Source organism: Saccostrea cucullata, unplaced genomic scaffold, assembly GCF_032062105.1.
Source record: "Saccostrea cucullata isolate Sc308-1 unplaced genomic scaffold, CSIRO_AGI_Scuc_v1 ctg112, whole genome shotgun sequence".
Taxonomy (NCBI): Eukaryota; Metazoa; Mollusca; class Bivalvia; order Ostreida; family Ostreidae; genus Saccostrea; species Saccostrea cuccullata.
In genome coordinates, this window is record NW_026939726.1 from 821,006 (window position 1) to 840,926 (window position 19,921).

General features: G+C 34.8%; 1 protein-coding gene across 1 annotated transcript; it reads left to right on the top strand.

Moving 5' to 3' along the window:
- The first annotated feature begins 47 nt into the window (after positions 1-47).
- LOC134253794 (uncharacterized) lies at positions 48-13,579 on the top strand. Its single transcript, XM_062736380.1, has 12 exons — positions 48-145; positions 1,052-1,427; positions 2,261-2,408; positions 2,647-2,746; positions 2,867-2,986; positions 3,314-3,370; positions 3,917-4,084; positions 4,855-5,146; positions 5,497-7,246; positions 7,405-8,083; positions 12,763-12,918; positions 13,204-13,579. The coding sequence occupies exons 2-12, from the start codon at positions 1,070-1,072 to the stop codon at positions 13,366-13,368; spliced, it is 3,993 nt and encodes a 1,330-aa protein (XP_062592364.1). The 5' UTR covers positions 48-145; positions 1,052-1,069; the 3' UTR covers positions 13,369-13,579.
- Positions 13,580-19,921: the final 6,342 nt, after the last annotated feature.

A 19,921-nucleotide genomic window follows, 5' to 3' on the forward strand; every position in this document is an offset into this window, starting at 1 on the left:
TCGATTTTCAGTGAAATTATTTTTACGTACAAGCTAACTGCATTTATTGAAAAAGTGGAGACACTGATGATTGTTGATTTGGGCATAAATAGATGAAATAAAACCCTAGATATTTATGTTTAGAACTATTGAATGGTGAAAAAAGGTAACGATACATGTATATTCGATAATATCATTAGGCCTTTTCTTAGCAGGGCAATAAAATAAGTAACAAAGTCAGAATTTTTTGCAACCGTTCATGTCTCTGTTCATTCACATGCTGAAACTAGAAATTTGTCTAAAGAGTGATTATTGTGGTTAGTCTAAGTCAAAAAATATACAATTTAGATAAATCGGAACGTTTTGCAATACACAAATCTCCTTTCTTATGCTTAAATGATATTGATTGTAATGTTTGTCAAGCAGGCTACAAAATAAAGTTATGTGGATTGGGTGGGATTATATTCTCACACTGTTGATTCTAGAGGGCAGACTAGTATTTATTTCTGATGTCTGTATTCACAGGCACTTGTTTTGTATACGGGACTCCCCTACTTATATTTACCACAAGGTACCAAACTCAATTTCAGGCACACCCTAAGATAAAACAAAAGACCTCGAAATGGAATACTAAGAAGTCTCTGGTTTTATTCTATACATCTATAACCCAAACCAGAATTTGATTTATTTCATTCAATGTCTTATTTTGTACCGAGGTAATTTTTGAGGAATAAATGAGTGATTTACAATTGGGAGGGTTGACCAGAGACTTCTGAAACGATTTAATTTACAAGAAAAATGTCTCTCAAAGCGAATGATGTCATTTTAAAGTAGGTTAATGATTGATATATTAACAAAATACAAGGTTGAAATGGGGGTGTCTGAAATTGAGTTAGGTACCTTTTGTTAAGAATTAGCGGGGGTGCCCTGTATATGAAACAAGTGCATGTGTCTGTACTGCAGTAACTAATCTTTATCTAAGATGGTGTCTATTTACTTTGATATAATGATCTAGACTAGATATATGAAGTAGTATTTGTGACAGTATATTTTATGAAGACTTTCGTTGTAGAGAGAGAAGCATGGGACCATGAATGATGATTATGAGTATGTTGTGTTTCCATCCGAAAAATCATGTTGGCCTGATATTCAAGATCTCTTGAAAGAGTTGAAGCTATTGTCAACCGAAGTACCATGTGACTTCTCTCAGTTGGCATTGCATCATCAGAAAATTGTCGACGCCTTCAACGGGGATGAAGAGGAGTCAAGGGAGGCTAATGTTGAAGAGACTGCTTTTCATGGTCTTGTGAAATTCTTTCAGCATGATGCTACAAAGGAAGAGAAAGTCCTATTTCTGCAGTCAACTCTACCAAAGATAGTTGATCTTGCTCTAGACATTGAAAAGTTTGCAACAGACAAAGTCCTGCCAATTAGTAGTCAGCAAAAAGGTATGATAAAATAATTGTTTGTATTTTCTTTGTAGAGTACAATCTTATCAATCTGGATACGAATAATCTTGATGCTTCAGCATTGAACAATAAGGCCAAAATAAAAAAATCTTGATGCTAAAAGTTTTTATCACATTTTCATTTTTTGAACAATAAGACCAACAATATTTTTGCATCACAAGTGTACAGATAACTTTACTTTATAAATACAAATTTTTAAAAAAAATATATGCTAATCGTATAATTCATTGAGTTTTGGAAATAAATTTTTTCTCAAAATAAAATTTTTTCCCTACCTACCTACCCTAATTTTTTTGGTCAGGGGACCAAGAGTACTGGTATAAAATGTACAAAATGATGCTTTTTGGATTTGGAATGCACACTACCAAACTTGCTTTAGATGCTGGATCTGACCTTTATTTTTCAGTTGAGTAAAACAGGTTTAAATTTTTGGAGCAAGTCCATTCCTAAGTAATTATAATTTATAAGCCATTTGAACAAAACTTGCTTTAAGATTCATCCATGTAGTAACTAATGAAATTACAAGATTTGCTTTGAATTCTGGATCTGACCTACTTTTTTTGGATGAATGATGAGGGAAGTTTATAATCAGGTTAATAATATAAACCCTATGCTGACCAAAACTTGATGATGCATCTATGTTCAAGACCATTTCCAAGTTACTACAAAGCCTACCCAGACCAAACTTGATTTGCATTAATATTGCACCTAGGGATACACACCAGAGTATTTGTTTGATGTAAACTTTACCTTACTTATAGATTACATTTGTTGAAGAGCTTTGTAATCTTTGATTACCGTTTTCTTTGCAGCTGGAGATCAGTTGTTGAATCGTCAATTTGTGGCCTCCATTGTTGCTGCAGCATTTCTTTGTTTATTTGATGGACGGGAAAAGACACGCATCTACAATCCAAATCTGAATGCCATAAGTTTTGCCAGTTTTTTCCAGCTATTACCAAGGTAAAAGATTTTTTGAATGAAGCATTAAGGCTTTTTTTTTCTTCAAAATTATGTTAATAAACTTCAAGATTAAAATAGGGAATATTACAATAAATGGACAATGGATATAATATGATAGAATTTACCAAATGTACTAGCCTTTGAGTTGGATTTCAAAAGTTAAGCTTAAATTCTGTGTCTTGTAACATATATAATTGTTAAGATCATTTATGAGAAATAATATACTTTTTCTTTTCAGTCCTTCACAAAATGCAAAACTTCAATGTTTTCTCAATTATTTTGAGAGAGTTGGGGGCGACACAAGCAGTGTACAAGGTGACATAAGGTTTCAACGACAGGTAATAACAGTGTATTTTCTGTTTTTAAGATTTTAAAATTTGACCTACACTTAAATTGATTAAACAGTTCATAATCCAAAACCAATCTTCTGATATAACTCTTGTGTGTATTGACTTAAGGTTATTCCATATGAGGAGTTGCCCACCGTAGACACATGGCTTAACAGTGATTGTGATCTCTGTCCGTTCTCTGTAAAACATGACGGTCACATTGAAGACTCTGTCCCCGAGGCTATTGAGGTAGGGAACAATATAAAGAATAATTTCATATAGGAGTAAAATGCTTTTGAAATCCAGCTAATTAGTCATGCCATTGGGTAAATGTACTGTAGGGTTTATTTGTTTGATATTTATGTGCATCTCTTGTTCATGAGCTTTTGGTAAAATTATTATTAGTTACACAGATAATTTGTGATGTAATTCAAAGTTATCCATGGAAATGGAAATCTCAGATTCCTGGAGGTGAAACAAAAACCCAATATGGAATTCCATTTTACTCCCTAAATGATTGTATATACACTGTATGTTCATGATTTTCTGCTGTATGATTTCATACATGTATTTCAGGTGGACTTTGCCAACAGATACATTGGAGGTGGTGTGTTAGGGAGAGGAAGAGTTCAGGTAAAAATTATTTGTACAATTTATATATATATCCAAAAAAGTTACAAGAAGAGGTCAAAGTTTGAATGACAATTAGTCCAACTTGTGTAAATGTTATATTGCTGACAAAGTTTTTAACATATTTGTTAATAATTGTTAGATTGCTAAGGACATGTGAGAGAGGTAAAAAAGGCAATTGTAATTGCCTGATAGAGCAAATATAGGGTTTTGTTACTTGAATGTAATGGCTAGCAATTTTTCCCCAATGAATTTGAGCACTGATTAGAATTAGCCATTTTGCTAAATGTGTGTGCTATCCGTTTGTGTGTGGACATTTTCTGTCAAATATCTACTGTTCAGTATTAAGTTACACTGTATTTTTACAAGTTCAATTTAAAATGAAATTGTTCCTTTGTGTGTTAATAGGGGAATAAAAATATTGAAGCTGTTGCAGGAAAAAATATATTACCCATAGCTGCAACATGACAATTTTTTCATTTATCAGTTAATAAAAATATAATAATCATTTGTTGCTTTATTATAACCCAGCAGTTTTTACACATACAGGAGGAAATTCGATTCACTGTGTGTCCAGAGCTGATATCTTCCATGCTGTTTATGGAATGTATGGACGACAATGAAGCCATTATAATTCATGGATACGAACAGTTCTCAGATACAGAGGGTTATGGACCAAGCTTAACTTATGCTGGAAATCATCAGAATTGTCCAGAGGTAAAAGATACAGAATAACAGTTTGATAGGAAGTTCTAACAATCAAATTTAAAAAAAATACACAATTTTATTTTTTAGCTCACTAAGGTAAAAGCTTAGATTCAAACCATGGCACCTGGGGATAGGTTGGGGCAGCAATAAAGGGTCAAAGCTTTATGAAGAAATGCAGGATAATCTATAACAAAAAAATACCTTTCCATAAATGGATGGATTGTAAAAAGTCATCATAAAACTTGATCAGCTTCATTTAATATGCATGCAGCTTCATTTAATATGCAATTGTAATATGCAATACTCAATATTTGATCAAAATCATTGTATCAAAGTCCGCCATAATGAAGAAAGTGAAAATGAAACTTTGTTATTAGGTAACTCATACATAAAATATTCTTGAATTAGTAAAAGATTTTTTAGAACGACCTAATCATGTATTTCTGAAAGTGAAAGTTAAACATACAAGTACAAAATTTGTTCTCCTTGTCTATTCCCTAATTTCGAAGTGGGAAAATGAGTCATATAGCATAATTTGGGTGAATTATTGTAATTTAAAGGAAGGTTAGACAATTTTTAGTGATTCTCTGTTATTTGTTTTTTTTCAAAAGATTTCTTGAAGTTAAAATATGACATTCAAAATTTTAGCAAGAATATCAAAATAACCGCCCCCTTTCCGCAATTTTCTAAGCGCCCGGGGCGGTTAATAGGGATTATACGGTATTTGTTTGATAAATTGTATGTTTCCAGCTTATTGATATGTATGTGTCTCTTTACAGTCTGCTGGGGGTAGAAAGTTACAGAACACACTGTGTGTTATAGATGCTGTCAGCTACAGACACTGCTCTCCCTCTAAACAGTACCAGGATCACTTCTATCTGAGGGACCTCAACAAAGCTTTTGTTGGCTTTAGTGCAAAGTGCAGGAAAAGCTCCATGGATACAAGGAACCAATCACAGGAGACGACAGAATACATTTGTAACAAGCCTTGTGATTTGTTAATGGCTATTAGTGAAGAGTATCAGACAGCATCTGAGGATGGAAACAGTGAGCCTGAGAACTATATACCAGGTAAATTAACATACTGTTTTTTTCTGACAAAAACTTGCAAAATTTTTAGCTTACCAGAAAAAAAATGTAAAGTTAATACATGTAGTATACCGGTACTCCAAGCTTGGCATCAACGTCTCAGTTCAAGATTTTAACCCAGATTCATTTCCCAGCAAACTATGTAAGCCATACTACTGCATTAGTAAAAATTAGGAAGACTACAGTGTTCATGATATTGAAGTGAAATGCAGAGTTACATATATCTACACAGAAGAAAAAGTTTATAGGACAGGCATTTATATATGTATCTTTATGAAATTTTCATATGCTTTTGTTAATAAAAATTTATATGTGACATTTTTCTCTGACAGAGTTGCCTGGAATAACCAACATGGTGGATGGACTGGTCACCAGAATTCTGTACTCAGCAATCCAGGAAGCCTGTAGCCAACGCGGATTTGAGAGGTCCGACAGCCACTCCTCATGTGAGGACCACTCCTCCAGTTCCAGTTATCTGAGGAGACAAGAGGAGCTGGAGGAGAATCAGGATCAGGCTGACCTGGAGTGCCAGGATTGGGTGAGCCGGTTTAGGAGGCGGAGTTCTAATTTGAGTGACATTGGATCCAGGCGGAGTAGTGGTAGTACGTGGCAGAGCTCAGATTTCAGCTCAGAACTAGAAGAGTATTATGAAAATTATCAACGAAGGGACCAATCTATCATCCAGAAGACTATCACGGAAGAAGAGGGGTGTCCTGTCATCTGTGATTTTGCTAATAGCTTAGCCGTGTCACTTATACAAGAGAGCACTGCAGTGGCTGCTCATAAAAGTGTTGTCAAAGATTTTAATGACAGTGCCCCCGAAGTCTGTATTATGAAGCCAAAAGCTTACAAACCCGAAATTGAAGAAAACTTACCAAGGACCAATTACTTTTCACCCATTATTCCTGAATCCATTGCTAGAAAATTTGCAAATGAATTTATATCAGAGTTGTTTACCTCTGTATTTTCTACACTTTCCAATTTGACTTCTGAGAAATGTTCTGATAAGAAATCATCACTTCTTGACATTCCACTGGTTCGAGATCCTGATGTTAGTTCTGATTCCGACGAAGACTGTGATATGAATAATTGTGATACATATTTGGGTGGCTATTACCCAGGGAGCATTGTTGAGGACAATTATCCGTTAGTGGATGAAGCTGAGCTACGGATTGCGGCTGTAAATTTAGTGGATTGTGCTATACATAGTGCTGTTCAAATAGTGCAGGAAAGTTTAGTTCCACCAGCACCAAACAAATCTTTAGAAGACAGCGATTTGAATATTTCTAATCCTGTTACAGATTCCTCTAGTGAAAAAGAAGATAACTTGTCTGTACTGAGCAATAGTTTTGGGAAAAGATGGGATCAGTCCTCAAGTCCCTCCAAATCCCCGAAAAATGTGCAGTTTCATGACACTGTGATTTTGAATAAAAATGGTGATGCGGTCTCCAAGACGATGTCCGATTCCTCAAATAGTCAAGATTCCTTTACTGTCCCCACTCTTTTGGTGACTGATGATCTCTCAAAAAGTGATAAATTCGGTGGTGCTTATAGTCAGATTGCAGAAAACATTATCATGTCTGGATTTACCGATGCTCTGAAAGATGTACAGAAGGAAACTGGGAAATCTTTTGAGGGCTCAACACTCAAATTTAGTGCTTCTGGATATCTACCAGAGAAGACCCTCATTGTAAAAGGAAACAGTTTGATCCACCCCGGAGAGATTTTACGTGGAGAATCTTATGAAGATATTTCAGGCTCTAATATCATTGAGTGCTGTGCTTCTTCACTATCCAGAGACTTACTAACTAATGCATTTATTGAAGTGCAGCAAAGTTCAGGCACCATCAATGGCTCTAGTTTTGCCCGTCGGAGCAGTGAACCAATGAAATTGTCCAGCCAAGCAGCCAGACAGTTACTGGAAGACAACAAGAAAGGAGTTCGTCGCTACACAGAGAAATCGAAAAGCTGTACAGAGGACGACCTTGTGGAATATGCCAGAGAGTTGGATAGAAGATGGATCATTGAAGATTTCCGGGAAAGGAGGGGACCATGTGGATTCAAGGATCCCACCCTTTCCAGGTAATCAATCAAACTCCTTGATAATGATTTTTTTATTATTTTAAATCACAGTTAAATTGTACCTGAAAAAATTAAAAGCTTTAAGGTCTGGTACTATTCATGGCTGATTACAGGAACTCAGATAAAACTAGCTTGTAAAAAGAACATGTATGTTTTAGGTTTGCTGAGGAATTGATGAAAACTGAATGTAGAATCCCCCCTCTCCATATACCAATATCGTCCACTTCTGTCTGCAGCCTAAGTGGATCAACCACATCTTTCCACAGTAGTAAAAGTGGATTTAAGGACCTTATGTTATCTAGCTTCGAAGAGGAACTCCTGTCTTCAAGTTTTGGCAGATCCTCAACAAAAAGTTCCAGCATTAAGAGGAAAAGGAAGAAAAGCACAGGAAACAGAATAAGAGGTGGTGATTTCAGGCAAGCACTTCACTTTTCAGAATTATCCAAGGAGACCATCTCGGATTTTGCAGACAGACTTGCTCAAGGTATTATTTTAGAATCTATAGAGACTGTATTAAGAGGTTCTATTGGTTCAGGATTTGCTCAAAGAGATGTGCCATTCACAACTTCTTCCCCAATTCCTGATAGTCTGCTAAATCTGGCCGATAGCATTTCTAGTCAAGTGGTGGAGGATGCTATTTTAACAGCCGTTGAGGAATTAAAGGTGAAGTTACAAACAGAGAATTCCTCTGATACTGATTCCACATCAACTGAAGAGTTCAGTGATGCTCTTGATGTGCCATGCTATAGAATTGAAGAATTTGCAGATATTCTTGCAAAGCAGGTATTGGATACATCAGTGAAATTCATCATCAGAGAAATGGAGTGTTTTAAAAAGGTAACATTGATATTTTACTGGTACAATTAACTTTGTAATAAGACTAACAATTATTTATTTAATTCGGATATTACTACTGTAGAAGGCTATCTAAATTTAATTCTCTGGTTCTCAGGCCAATTTTCTCCAAAACAGATGTGGGCAGGAGGCATTTTATTTATCATTTTATTGGCAATAAAGTAGATGAGGGAGGTACTTTTTAGCTCACCTTAATGAAGTTACATTTCTTGGTCCCGGGTTAATAAGTTTTTTGGAGCAGAATATTGTCCTATATTGAATAGACATGCATGGAAGACTAATGTGTTTATTGTACCAGTCAAAGTTTCAGATGCTGCAATTTCAGCAAAGGAATGACCAGGTTAATGTTTTTGGAGCAGGTTAACATTTTTGGTGCAGTTTTTGGTGTAGGTCTCATTTCTAAGGAACTATAAGCCCTATGTTGACCAAACTTGCATGGATGGTACTTCTAAGGATGTACACTACCAGACTTGCTTCGGATGCTGAATCTGACCTACATTTTCCGGTTGAGTGAACAGGTTAATGTTTTTGGTGCAGATCTCATTTTCAAGTAACTATAAGCCCTATGTTGACCAAACTTGCACGGATGATACATCTAAGGATGCACATTACGAGGCTTGCTTCAGATGCTGAATCTGAGCTACATTTTCCGGTTGAGTGAACAGGTTAAAGTTTTTGGTGAATGGTTCATTTCCAAGATACAATGAGCCCTATAATGATTAAACTTGCATGGATGGTACATCTTAGGATGCATCTACCAGACTTGCCTCGGATATATACATTTTCTGGATGAGTGAACAGGTTTAAGTTTTGGGGGCAGGTTTCATTTCCATGTTACAATGAGCCCTATAAAGACTAAACTTGCATGGATGATATATCTTAGGATGTATCCTACCAGACTTGCTTCGGATGCAGAATCTGACCTACAGAGTAAACAGGTTAATGTTTTAGGTTTCATTTCCAAGTAACTATAAGCCCTATGTTGACCAAACTTGCACGGATGATACATCTAAGGATGCACATTACGAGGCTTGCTTCGGATGCTGAATCTGAGCTACATTTTCCGGTTGAGTGAACAGGTTAAAGGTTTTGGTGCAGGGTTCATTTCTAAGATACAACTGGCCTATAATGACCAAACTTGCATGGATGGTACATCTTAGGATCCATACTACCAGATTTGCCTCAGATGCTGAATCTGACGTACGTTGTACATTTTCTGGATTAGTGAACAGGTTAAAGTTATTGGGACAGGTTTCATTTCCAAGTTACAATGAGCCCTACAATGACTAAACTTGATGGATGATACATCTTAGGATGCATACTACCAGACTTGTTTCGGATGCTGAATCTGACCTACATTTTCTGGATGAGTGAACAGGTTAAAGTTTTTGATGCAGGATTCATTTCCAAGTAACTATGAGCTCTTTAATGACCAAACTTGCATTGATGATACATCTAAGGTTGCATTCTACCAGGCTGGCTTCAGATGCTGAATCTGACCTACATTTTTTTCTGGATGAGTGAAGAAGTTAAATTTTTATGCAGGTTTCATTTCTAAGTAACTATTAGCCCTATGTTGTGCAAACTCGCATGGATGATACATCGATGCATACTAATAGACTTGCTCCAGATGCTGAATTTGACATACATTTTCCAGATAATAGACCAGGAAAGTTATGGGTGCAGGTCTATTACCAAGAAACTATAAGGCTTAAATAAACCAAACTTGCCCAAATGATGCATCAAGGGATGAAAACTCTTAAACTTGCTTCAGATGCTGGATTTTGATCATATTTTTGTGATGAAGAACTAGTTTGAAGTTTTTATATAGGTCTATTCCAAAGTATCAGATCAAAATTGCATAAATTTTGCATTTTTGGATGTACACTTTTTGTTGGGTAATTGTGTGACTTTGCCTTACTTTAAGACAACATTCGTTGAGGTGAGCTCTGTAATCTCTGATTACCTATGTTTTAATTTTGATTTTCGAATTTTCTTTATTTTAAAATAAAGATAATTTTTTTTATTCACAGATATACTTTCCATGTCTGATCAAAAGGTTTGCTTTATTCATTGCTTATCAGCGTGTTAACATCGTAGGCAATGTCTTCGATTGTATTTTCAAATGAAGTAGCCAAAATCTCTTTGCAAAAGGCTACCAGAAGTGATAGTTGAAGTTGAATACTAAACTAGGAAAAATGAGGACTGAACTTTTTTTTACGGGATTGGTCTCCACAATACCAACTTTTTATTTTATCAAAAATACAATAAAATTAGCAATGCGGCTACCTCAAAATGGATGCGCGCGGGCCTGAGAACCAGAATTTTAATTTTATATAGCCTAACGTACATTTGTTGGTGAATATGAATATTGCAAATACATGTATTTGTCTTTAGGTCACCCTGGTTATTAACGTCCAGTTGCTGTCTGTTTTCTTTTGTTTTAGTGTTTTTTCCATCTAGTGTGGATCATTAAATTTTGAACATTTTCATCTTCTTCTCAAGAAGGCCAGGGTTGAAAGAAAGTCATCTTCTCTCCCCTATGTACCCTATTAAGCAGATAAACTAAGTGCATTTTCATGATGAGCAAGGTGGCTTTTGCCAAAATTATGAAATTCCTGACCCTTAGATGTGAGGTGTTTGGGTGTTGAATGGAGCTTGTTTGATCATACTGGTAGTAAATAAAAAATACATCAGTTCCTTGAAAAGCGCTGCTCCTTGGTGTAAATTGAGCAGATAAATTGTGAACATGGTTACGTTAAGCATGGGAGTCTCTAGTCCACCTAAATTGTGAAGTTCATGGCCTTAGTTCAGAGGTTTGATGTATGAAGGTTGTGGCTCAGTGATCATTATATTGAAAATCCATTAATTAATAATCTCTACGCCTGGGAATTTGGATGTTTATAATGAGAGTGGACTAAAACCTTAATTGAGAATATTTCAATTGTGCTAAAAGTGAAAATAACCATATCTGCTCCTGTGCATCTGACAGGCTAATTAAGTACATGTATATAGTTCTAATCAGCAAAAGTGTTAAAACTGAAATCACTATCCAGTGAAATAGAGTTTAGGGTATTGATCTATCATGTAGCAAAATGGTTTACTCTACTTTGAAAGAAGTTATTCTCCTTTGCTTATTCAACTATGATGAATATTCACATACATTATGAAACTAAAAGGTCTTTGGCATAGAAGAAAAAAATATGCAAGTATTTTAAATGGATTGTATAGAAAGTTATTTTTTTAGTTTAAAATACTGTAAACCAACTTTTATTTGGGTGCGAGAAATATCTGCGAGTTCGCAACCTACATTAAAGCGTGAATATTAATCGCCATGAAGAATTTATTTTTCTGAATATTTTTGGAGAATGTTTCCTTAATGGTGAAAATTAATTGTCATGGATTGATTTCATACTGATGTTTCATGAATAAAAGATGACGCAAATAATAGTTGGTTTACAGTGGTCAGACATAGGGTTGGACACCGGCCAGTACCACATCAATTAGTTGTATAGAATAGCCAGTAAAAATACTATACAGTTTCACATACTACTGATACTAATAAAGGTATCCAACCTTGTTCAGACCCTGTAAATTGTAAATGATAAGTTAATGCCTTTCATATACATGATATAGTACATTGTACTATAAATGTTATGTAAAGACCAAGAGAGACCAATGGGAGCACTGTTTTGTTGATAAGAAGTGAGAGTGTGATTAACACATACACAGAGGCACATAAATAGAGTTATTTTTCATAGTTGTAGACTCTAACTATTCTGTTTATTCTTGTCCTATTCTCTTGTTTAGACAAACAAATTTTCCTCAGTCTGTAAATTATAGATCCTTTATTATGCCCCCTCTTCGAAGAAGGGAGGGCATATTGCTTTGGTGCTGTCTGTCGATCAGTCTGTCGGTCCACTTAGTTTACGGCCATTTCTTCACAACCGTTGCACATACTCTAATGAAATTTGAAAATTTGCACCTTCCTTTCATTTTCTTCGCAGAGGTTGCACATACTGAAATGAAACTTAGTATACAGATTTATCAGATAGATATCTAGGTCAAGTTTTGCTTGGGTATGATCGTGCCATTTTTGACAGAGTTATGCCCTTTGGACTCAAAAAAATTCTAATTATTTGCAGTTTCTGTTCCTTTTCTTTGCAGAGATTGCACATACTGAAATGAAATTTAGTATACAGATTTATCAGATGACTATCTAGGTCAAGTTCTGTCTTGGGTATGATCGTGCCATTTTTGACAGAGTTATGCCACTTGGACTCAAAAAAATTCTAATTATTTGCAGTTTCTGTTCCTTTTCCTTGCAGAGGTTGCACATACTGAAATGAAATTTAGTATACAGATTTATCAGATGACTATCTAAGTCAAGTTCTGTTTTGGGTACGATCGTGCCATTTTTGATAGAGTTAAGCTCTTTTGCACTGAGAAAATTTCCAATTTTGGGGGAGGGGTGCATAAGTGTTTTACAAACATCTCTTGTAATAGTGATGTATTATACTCAGATGACTAGCACAGCCATTGAACTTTTTATGAAAGAAATTATATTATTTATCCAGTCCCAAAAGAGTTTTTACATGCAGAGAATATGGCCTGAAAATGAGAAATCAAATTGTTTTCTAATGCCTGTATGTTGATTGCAGAAAGCCAGTGGTCGTCCAGTAGCCACTGGGAACTGGGGCTGTGGGGCCTTCCGAGGGGACGTCCATTTGAAGTGCATGTTACAGTGGATGGCAGCCTCCTATGCTGGTGTCCCCCAACTTATATACTACACATTTCATCACGAAGATTTACAGCAGGTAAAAAGGAAATACAAGAGCTTTAACTTAAGTACATCAGGAACTTTATATTAATGTTATAATTTAAATGGCATAATCTTTAAGAGTTTTTTTTTTTATCACCTGTTCATAATATCTAGGTTGGAAAATGACATTTAGCGTACTTGTAAATTCAAATGCCAATTGTTATACGATGTATATGTAAAATTATTTACTGCGGTGTATATGTAAAATTATTTACTACAGTGTATATGTAAAATTATTTACTACGGTGTGTATGTAAAATTATAAGTTGTCTGTTGACAGTTAGAGGAAGTTGTTGCAGCAGTTTTGTCCAGGAACTGGTGTGTGGGCCAATTAATGCAGGCAGTGAGGACCTACTGTATGGCCTGCAAGGACTGCCCTCGTAAAGATCGCCCTGATCTGTTCCAGCTATTGCTAAACAAGGACTCCTTTAAAGACATTGTTTGAGACAGACCAAATACTTGGAAAATTTATGTCCATTTCAGATATGAGTCAGTGATTTTTCTTTTTCATTTTGTTTTGGGGTTTTCTTTGTTTACATTTTTCTCTACATGTAGTTTACAATGAACAAGTCTTTAAAAAATGTATTAGCATTTCATTTTATGTATGCTGCAAGAAATTTACAAGCAATTGTTGATCAATAAATATTTGCACCTGTGTTATTTGTTGTTGTTCTTTTAACAGAAGCTCTCAAAATACAAGTCAGAGGTTGAGAAATTGTTGATTTCTGGCACAGTTCAGTGAGAAAAGCTAAATTTTTTGAATAATCTCAGATTTGAGAATACATTAGCATTGGTGGCCCTGAAGCATGATCCAGATTTCTTTAACTAAATATTGCTTTAAAATACCAAAGTGAGGCCTTGGTGACCTACTTATAGGTTTCCACACAAATGTATTAATCCTCGGAGGTTTGATGCTCTTACATGCAAGCTTCACAATGTGAAAGGTGTGATTTGGACACGGTTGGCCTATGTCAAGCAATCTGATGAGAAATTGGGGTCATCTTGACCTATATATGAGTTTCTCCACTGCACCACCACTGATGATCCACCATCTTGCCAAGATGATGTTTCTAGAATTCACAATGTTGAAGAAATGAACCAAACAAAAAAATATAAAGAATCAGAACTGCTTTACCATAAAACTGTCCATCAAAAGGCGTCGTATAAAAATATATCATTCTGAAGGTCAAGGACATCTTGATTTTGTCAGTTTTGTTATGAATACACACGACTGTCATATGCACATAGTTTGCATAACACAGACAAAAATATATTTATGCTGCCCACTTATCTGATTTGTACTCTTTCAGGATATCCGATCCTCAGCCAGGATATAACTTTAATTCAAAAAGTCTCGGAATGAAGCTTGAAATTGATATCTTTTCATGCAACAATTTTCATTTTACGCGTCTAAACGTTCTTTGAAGTTCTTAGAAACAGTTTTATAAAATGATGTTTGTACCCCATAAAAGTATTCAATAGCTTTAGATACTGAACATAATATGAAATTAGAAATAATTTATTGTGTTTTGCAATGATCTGAAACGCTTTATACATTATGCATTAAAAATTACTGAAGTAAATACAATAAACTAAAGTACCCTACAGGTATTAAAATCAAACGATTTTCTTCAAACTACCGCATTGTGTTTTTATCCACATTCCATGAAAATTTACTGGAATTTCTAATTTTTATAAATCAAATTAGTAATCTTCCAATAAATTTTTGAATTTTGGAAACTTTGAAGAGGACACCCCCCTGGAAATTCCAGAGATGGGTTCAGATGGGTAAGAGGAGTAAGCATCCCCTGGTGTAATGAAAATTTTAATATTAATTGAATGAGCACTGAGACGCACGGGCCTGTTGTTCCACATTCTCTTCCTACAAAGCAATCTTGGTTTTATTACTCGTTTTTTTATCCTGATCTGACGATGAATGATGAAGGCATTGACTGTTAGGTCCTATTTGTTGCCGTTACGAAGGAATCACATAACGATATTATCTTTCTCGTCCATGTTGACGTCCGTTTAATAGTCATAACCATCTAGCTTGGCCGATTTTAGGTGTCACATCATATATAAAACTCTACAAATAGATGCATATTTTGATGACATGATAAAAATGGTAGTATTACAAAAACTGTAGATCCAGGGTTTGATTCTGTTTGGACGTGAATGTGAAATATATGCAGATATAAATTAGCTGTAGAAAAAATCGTAACAAATAACTCTGCAAGCATAAATTTTCTTTTTCTGCAATCGCTTTCTATCTGCATTGTTTGCAGGTGCATGAAGGAACCATTTTGTCCAATATTCCATTTAGAATGTATGATTTTAATTCAGAGGGGAACAGGTTATTTGCGTAAAAATTGTATTACAAGGGAAACAAGCAAATTCAAAGAATTGTGATCCCCCGCTTTAGGTGTCATAGTCGGTGAGATGCCATTTTTATGACATACTGTGTCAAATATGAACCTCCTTTCATATGCATTCAAAAGTATTCACCAACGTTAAAATATTTGAAAATTAGGTCAAACATGAAAGTCAAGATCAAGGGTGTCAAAATCACAGCATGCTCGGAGATACATGTATCTTGTAACATATACATGTATTGCACAAATCAAATGTGAAAGACCTATCTCTTTCTAATTAAACGTTACATGTATAAGGAAAACTAACATTTTGAAAAGTAGATCACAGTCAAGGTCAGAGCGTCAAAACTCATAGTATACTTAGAAAGGTCTTTTCACAATGTACATGTGTAATTTGAAAGTTCTGTCTTTTCTTTTTCAAAAGTTATGACCAAATTCAAGTAGTATTAAAGAAGATGGGGGATAAGGCAGGCGAAGTGCCTATAGTGCGACAGATAAGAAGTGAAAATTTTAATTTCAATTAAATCCAAATTTTATTTGATATCTCATCTAATATTAAAGTACTCTTTATGTAAAATCTCTACAATTTACAAAAATCTCACAATAACAGAAAATATTTGCCTATGAAAAAGCTTACACACACTACAAAGAACAAAAACGATCATTTTCTCGTACTTTAACAAAATTTTTCAATATGAGTGGGTCTTTGCTCCATTTTTTTGAAAGATGATCCTAAAAGTTTGCTATAAAACACATTTTTTGGTTTACAAAAACATGGAGCAAAGACACGGTATACCATAAAAGTACACTTTTATGACACAACACTCGCATCTTTCTGAGAAATACTTCAAGTCCATTAAGTCGCGGGTCATATCACAAACATGAGTTAAATGCCCAAAATTCACCATGAGTGATGTAGCATAATGGTTAACGCATTAGTCTCTAAGCAGTATGCTACATGTATTAATGTGTCGGATTTTTATTGCTTAGGGTTCGAATCCCAAGAATACCATCTATTAATTTTATGAAAGATAATTTTTATTATGAGATTTTTTTTCTCTCAGAAAAGATTTTTTTCTCATAACTTCAAAAATTTCAATAATGAGAAGTTAATTGAAATACTCAATTCACATATTGAATATGATTTCTTGATATCGGACGCTATAGGCATTCTGCCCGCCTTGTTCCCCCATCTTTTTTTTTTTAAGTATGTCAAACTTCAAGGTCACGGGGTAAAAAAATCATAGCGTATTTGGAAAGGTCTTCTCATAGGTAATGTACATGTAAAACAGAAAGTCGTGTCTCTTCTCATGAAAAATTACAATCACACCAACAATCAACCTATTATGTTCTATGATATTATATTCAAATTCAAAAATGAAAATTCTCAAAGCCGAAATGTGACATTTACTTCTGCTATGAATTTACACTTAATCAAGAGGCCCTTGGGCCACATCGCTCACATGAGCACGCTGGCTAGGAAAAAGCTAAAATCAGTTCAGTATTGAAAAATTAACGGGGGTCGGGGTGGGGTGGGGATGAATTTACCTGAGGATGCTTTCATATTCAATTTTACGATAATGGCTTAGTTGTTCTTGAGAAGGAATTTTAAAAAAAAAAATTCAAGAATGCTTTGTGGCAAGTTTGGCATCCTCGCAAGCCAGGGGCCCCGAGTCAACATTGCCCCTGGCATATTTCATTCAATATCCGTGGGCTGACTGTAGTGACATCTTTCGGAAAAATTGCAAAACTTGGTTGTTTTTATTATCTCTCAACCAATCACATAAAGCCATTCTATATGATGAACAACTTGTAACACATGCATTTGAGGTGTCAGCTGAATCTTTATTTAACTATTTTTGAAAGCTTTAATTTGATTGGTCCTTCTCAATTATTATTCTCGAGAGGGACGTTAAACAATATACAATCAATCAATCAATCAATGAGAGAAGCAACGAAGCCCACAGATCATATTGAATGAAATATGCCAGGGGTCTAACGGCAACGTGTTGACTCAGGACCCCTGGCTTGCGAGGATGCAAGTTGGTTGATATTGGCCAAATGGTTCTGGAGAAACAGTCATACATGTAAATGTGAAAAGTTGACAGAGAGATGGGCAAACGGACTACGAACAGAATATGATCAGATGTTATTTTTTTAATGTATGCTTCTTAGAATCTCCATGAAAATTTTATTGAAAGGTAAATATGTTTTTGAATGATTTTATATTTGATTATGTTATTCACATTAATTGTAATTAACAATTGAAACATAGAGGCGCAAAAAATGTCCTTTTGTACTCAAACCTTTAATTTATGGCTTTTAAAATTTGTTAATTTTAAGAAAGATAAAAAAATTACATGATTATCAAGCTCAACTGTGTATAAATCTTGTAAATTTGAAAATTAAATACATGTACGGTTGGTCTTTTTAAAAGTAAAAATTTTATTTTACAAACATTTTCTTAAAAGTTAGTGGGTTTTTTGAAGTTATAATAAGGAAAAAAATCAAACCTTATAGGATATGTAATGGTCAGATTTATGTTTACCGTATTTCTGCATATATGCTGAAAAGATACATCCACTGAATTTTCTTTTTTGGATTTTTTTGCTTTAAAAAATGATTTTTAATTCGGTTATTCTCGAGTTGAAGAGAATTATCGATAAACAGTATATCGATGAGATATATCCATATATATAAATATCGTCCCACCTGTTTTTTCATATATTTTCGAAAGAGCGCACATTTCAATTTTATGAAACATTGTCCTTTTGTACTCCCTTTAATTTATTTCTAATTTGTTAATTTTAAGCATAAAATTACATGATTATCAAAAAAAATCTTGTAAATTAAATCAAGCATATTTAGAGAATCTGTGTCCTCTGCTGAAGGAAGAAGGAACATGAGGGTGAAGAGGGGGCCTAAAAGGACGGGATGGACATTTTAAGAAGAGTGGGCGGGGCCATAGGGAGTTATGGTTTAAAATTTCATTTTAAAAGGTTCTTCAAATATCGACCGGAAATAAAAGTTTTACACACAGACAGAATATATGAATTTACTACCATTGACCTTTTGACCTCAAAATAAATAGGGTCCTTCCTTTATAGACCACAAGGATCGAGGCACAAAATGACCCCCGGTCATTATTCGACGTCGAAAAATGACCCTTTTGCCCGTAGAAAAAGTGTCACCACCTAAAAAATTTGCAGAACCTACGTGAGAGAAAAATGATAAAAATGACTCCCTGTGGATTAAAGCTGAAATTTTTAGGGTGACAAAAAAAAAATTAGATAAAGAAGCATATTGGCCAAAATGCTCACCTGAGCTAATTGGGAAGAAATTGATGATATGTTGATCTCATGACATTATACAATTATAGCTATATTTTAAGGTCAATGCGATGATTCAGAATCTAAAGGAGTAAAAGATTTATCGAGCCTAAAGGGTTATGTAAACATTGCTTTTCGATGGTGGAAGTCATCGTACTGACAGAAAAAATCAGCAGTATTATATATTATTATATCCTCCGCTTTAAAAGCGGGAGGGTATATAGTGATCGGGATGTCCGTCCGTCTGTTACGCTTTAGGGTATCCATCTCTTATCCGCAACTCCTCTTATATATAAAAAAAATGTGTTTGTGAAACAGCTATGCCCCTGTTAGCTGCAGATCTGTAGCGTTATGGTTTTATATATTTGTCTTTGACCATAACGCTACAGATCCCGTAGTGCAAAAAAGTTTACGGCACAATATTTTTAACGCACTTTTGGGGAGAATTTCTCCACTTTCTAGCTTTGGTCAACAACTACCTTTCAAATTGATACACATTCTGTAGCCAATATGTATAGTTTATCCACCTCCCAACCATTTATAGTTGTCTCTACAGGCAATAAACTCGCTGGATATGATTTTTCAGTAATCTAACAAATAATTTTAATCAAGCGAGTTTATCACTTGTAGAGACGACTATAAAGGGTTGGGAGATGGATAAAATATACAGATTAATTAAATAATGTGTCTAGAATTAGCGGTTGAAAGGTAGTTGATTGAACGGAAAGTGAAGAAATTCTCCCCAAAAGAGCGCAAAAAATAGTAAGGATTGATAACATGGCGTTATGGTCAAAGACAAGTATATAAAACCACAGGCCTTAGGATCGCTTTAAAAAAAAATGTGTGTGTAAAAAAAATATTTTTTATTTCAACACCTCAATTTTTTTCTAAGCGATCTAAAGGCCTGTGTATAAAACCATAACGCTACAGATCTGCAGCTATGCCCCTGTATGGCAACATAACGAAGATTAAACTTTTCTTAAATGCAATTTAAATATATTGGCTAGGGTCTTCTCACAAGAAATACAATTGCAAAATAGGAAAGCCCTAGCACCACTTGTTCAAAAGTAATGGCTGAGGGTAAGTTTTTGAAAGGTAGGTCAAACTCAAAAGTCAAAGGGTCAAAGTTGATGGTTTCTTAAGAAAGGTTTAACGTAACAAGGATTACATATGTGAAGTATGAGAACCCTAGCCCTTATTGTTCAAAAGTTAGGGGAAAGGTTAAAGTTTTTTCATAAGTACGGAAATCTAGAAGGTCAAAAGGTCAAATTTGGTGGTACCCAAAGCAAGGTCTTGT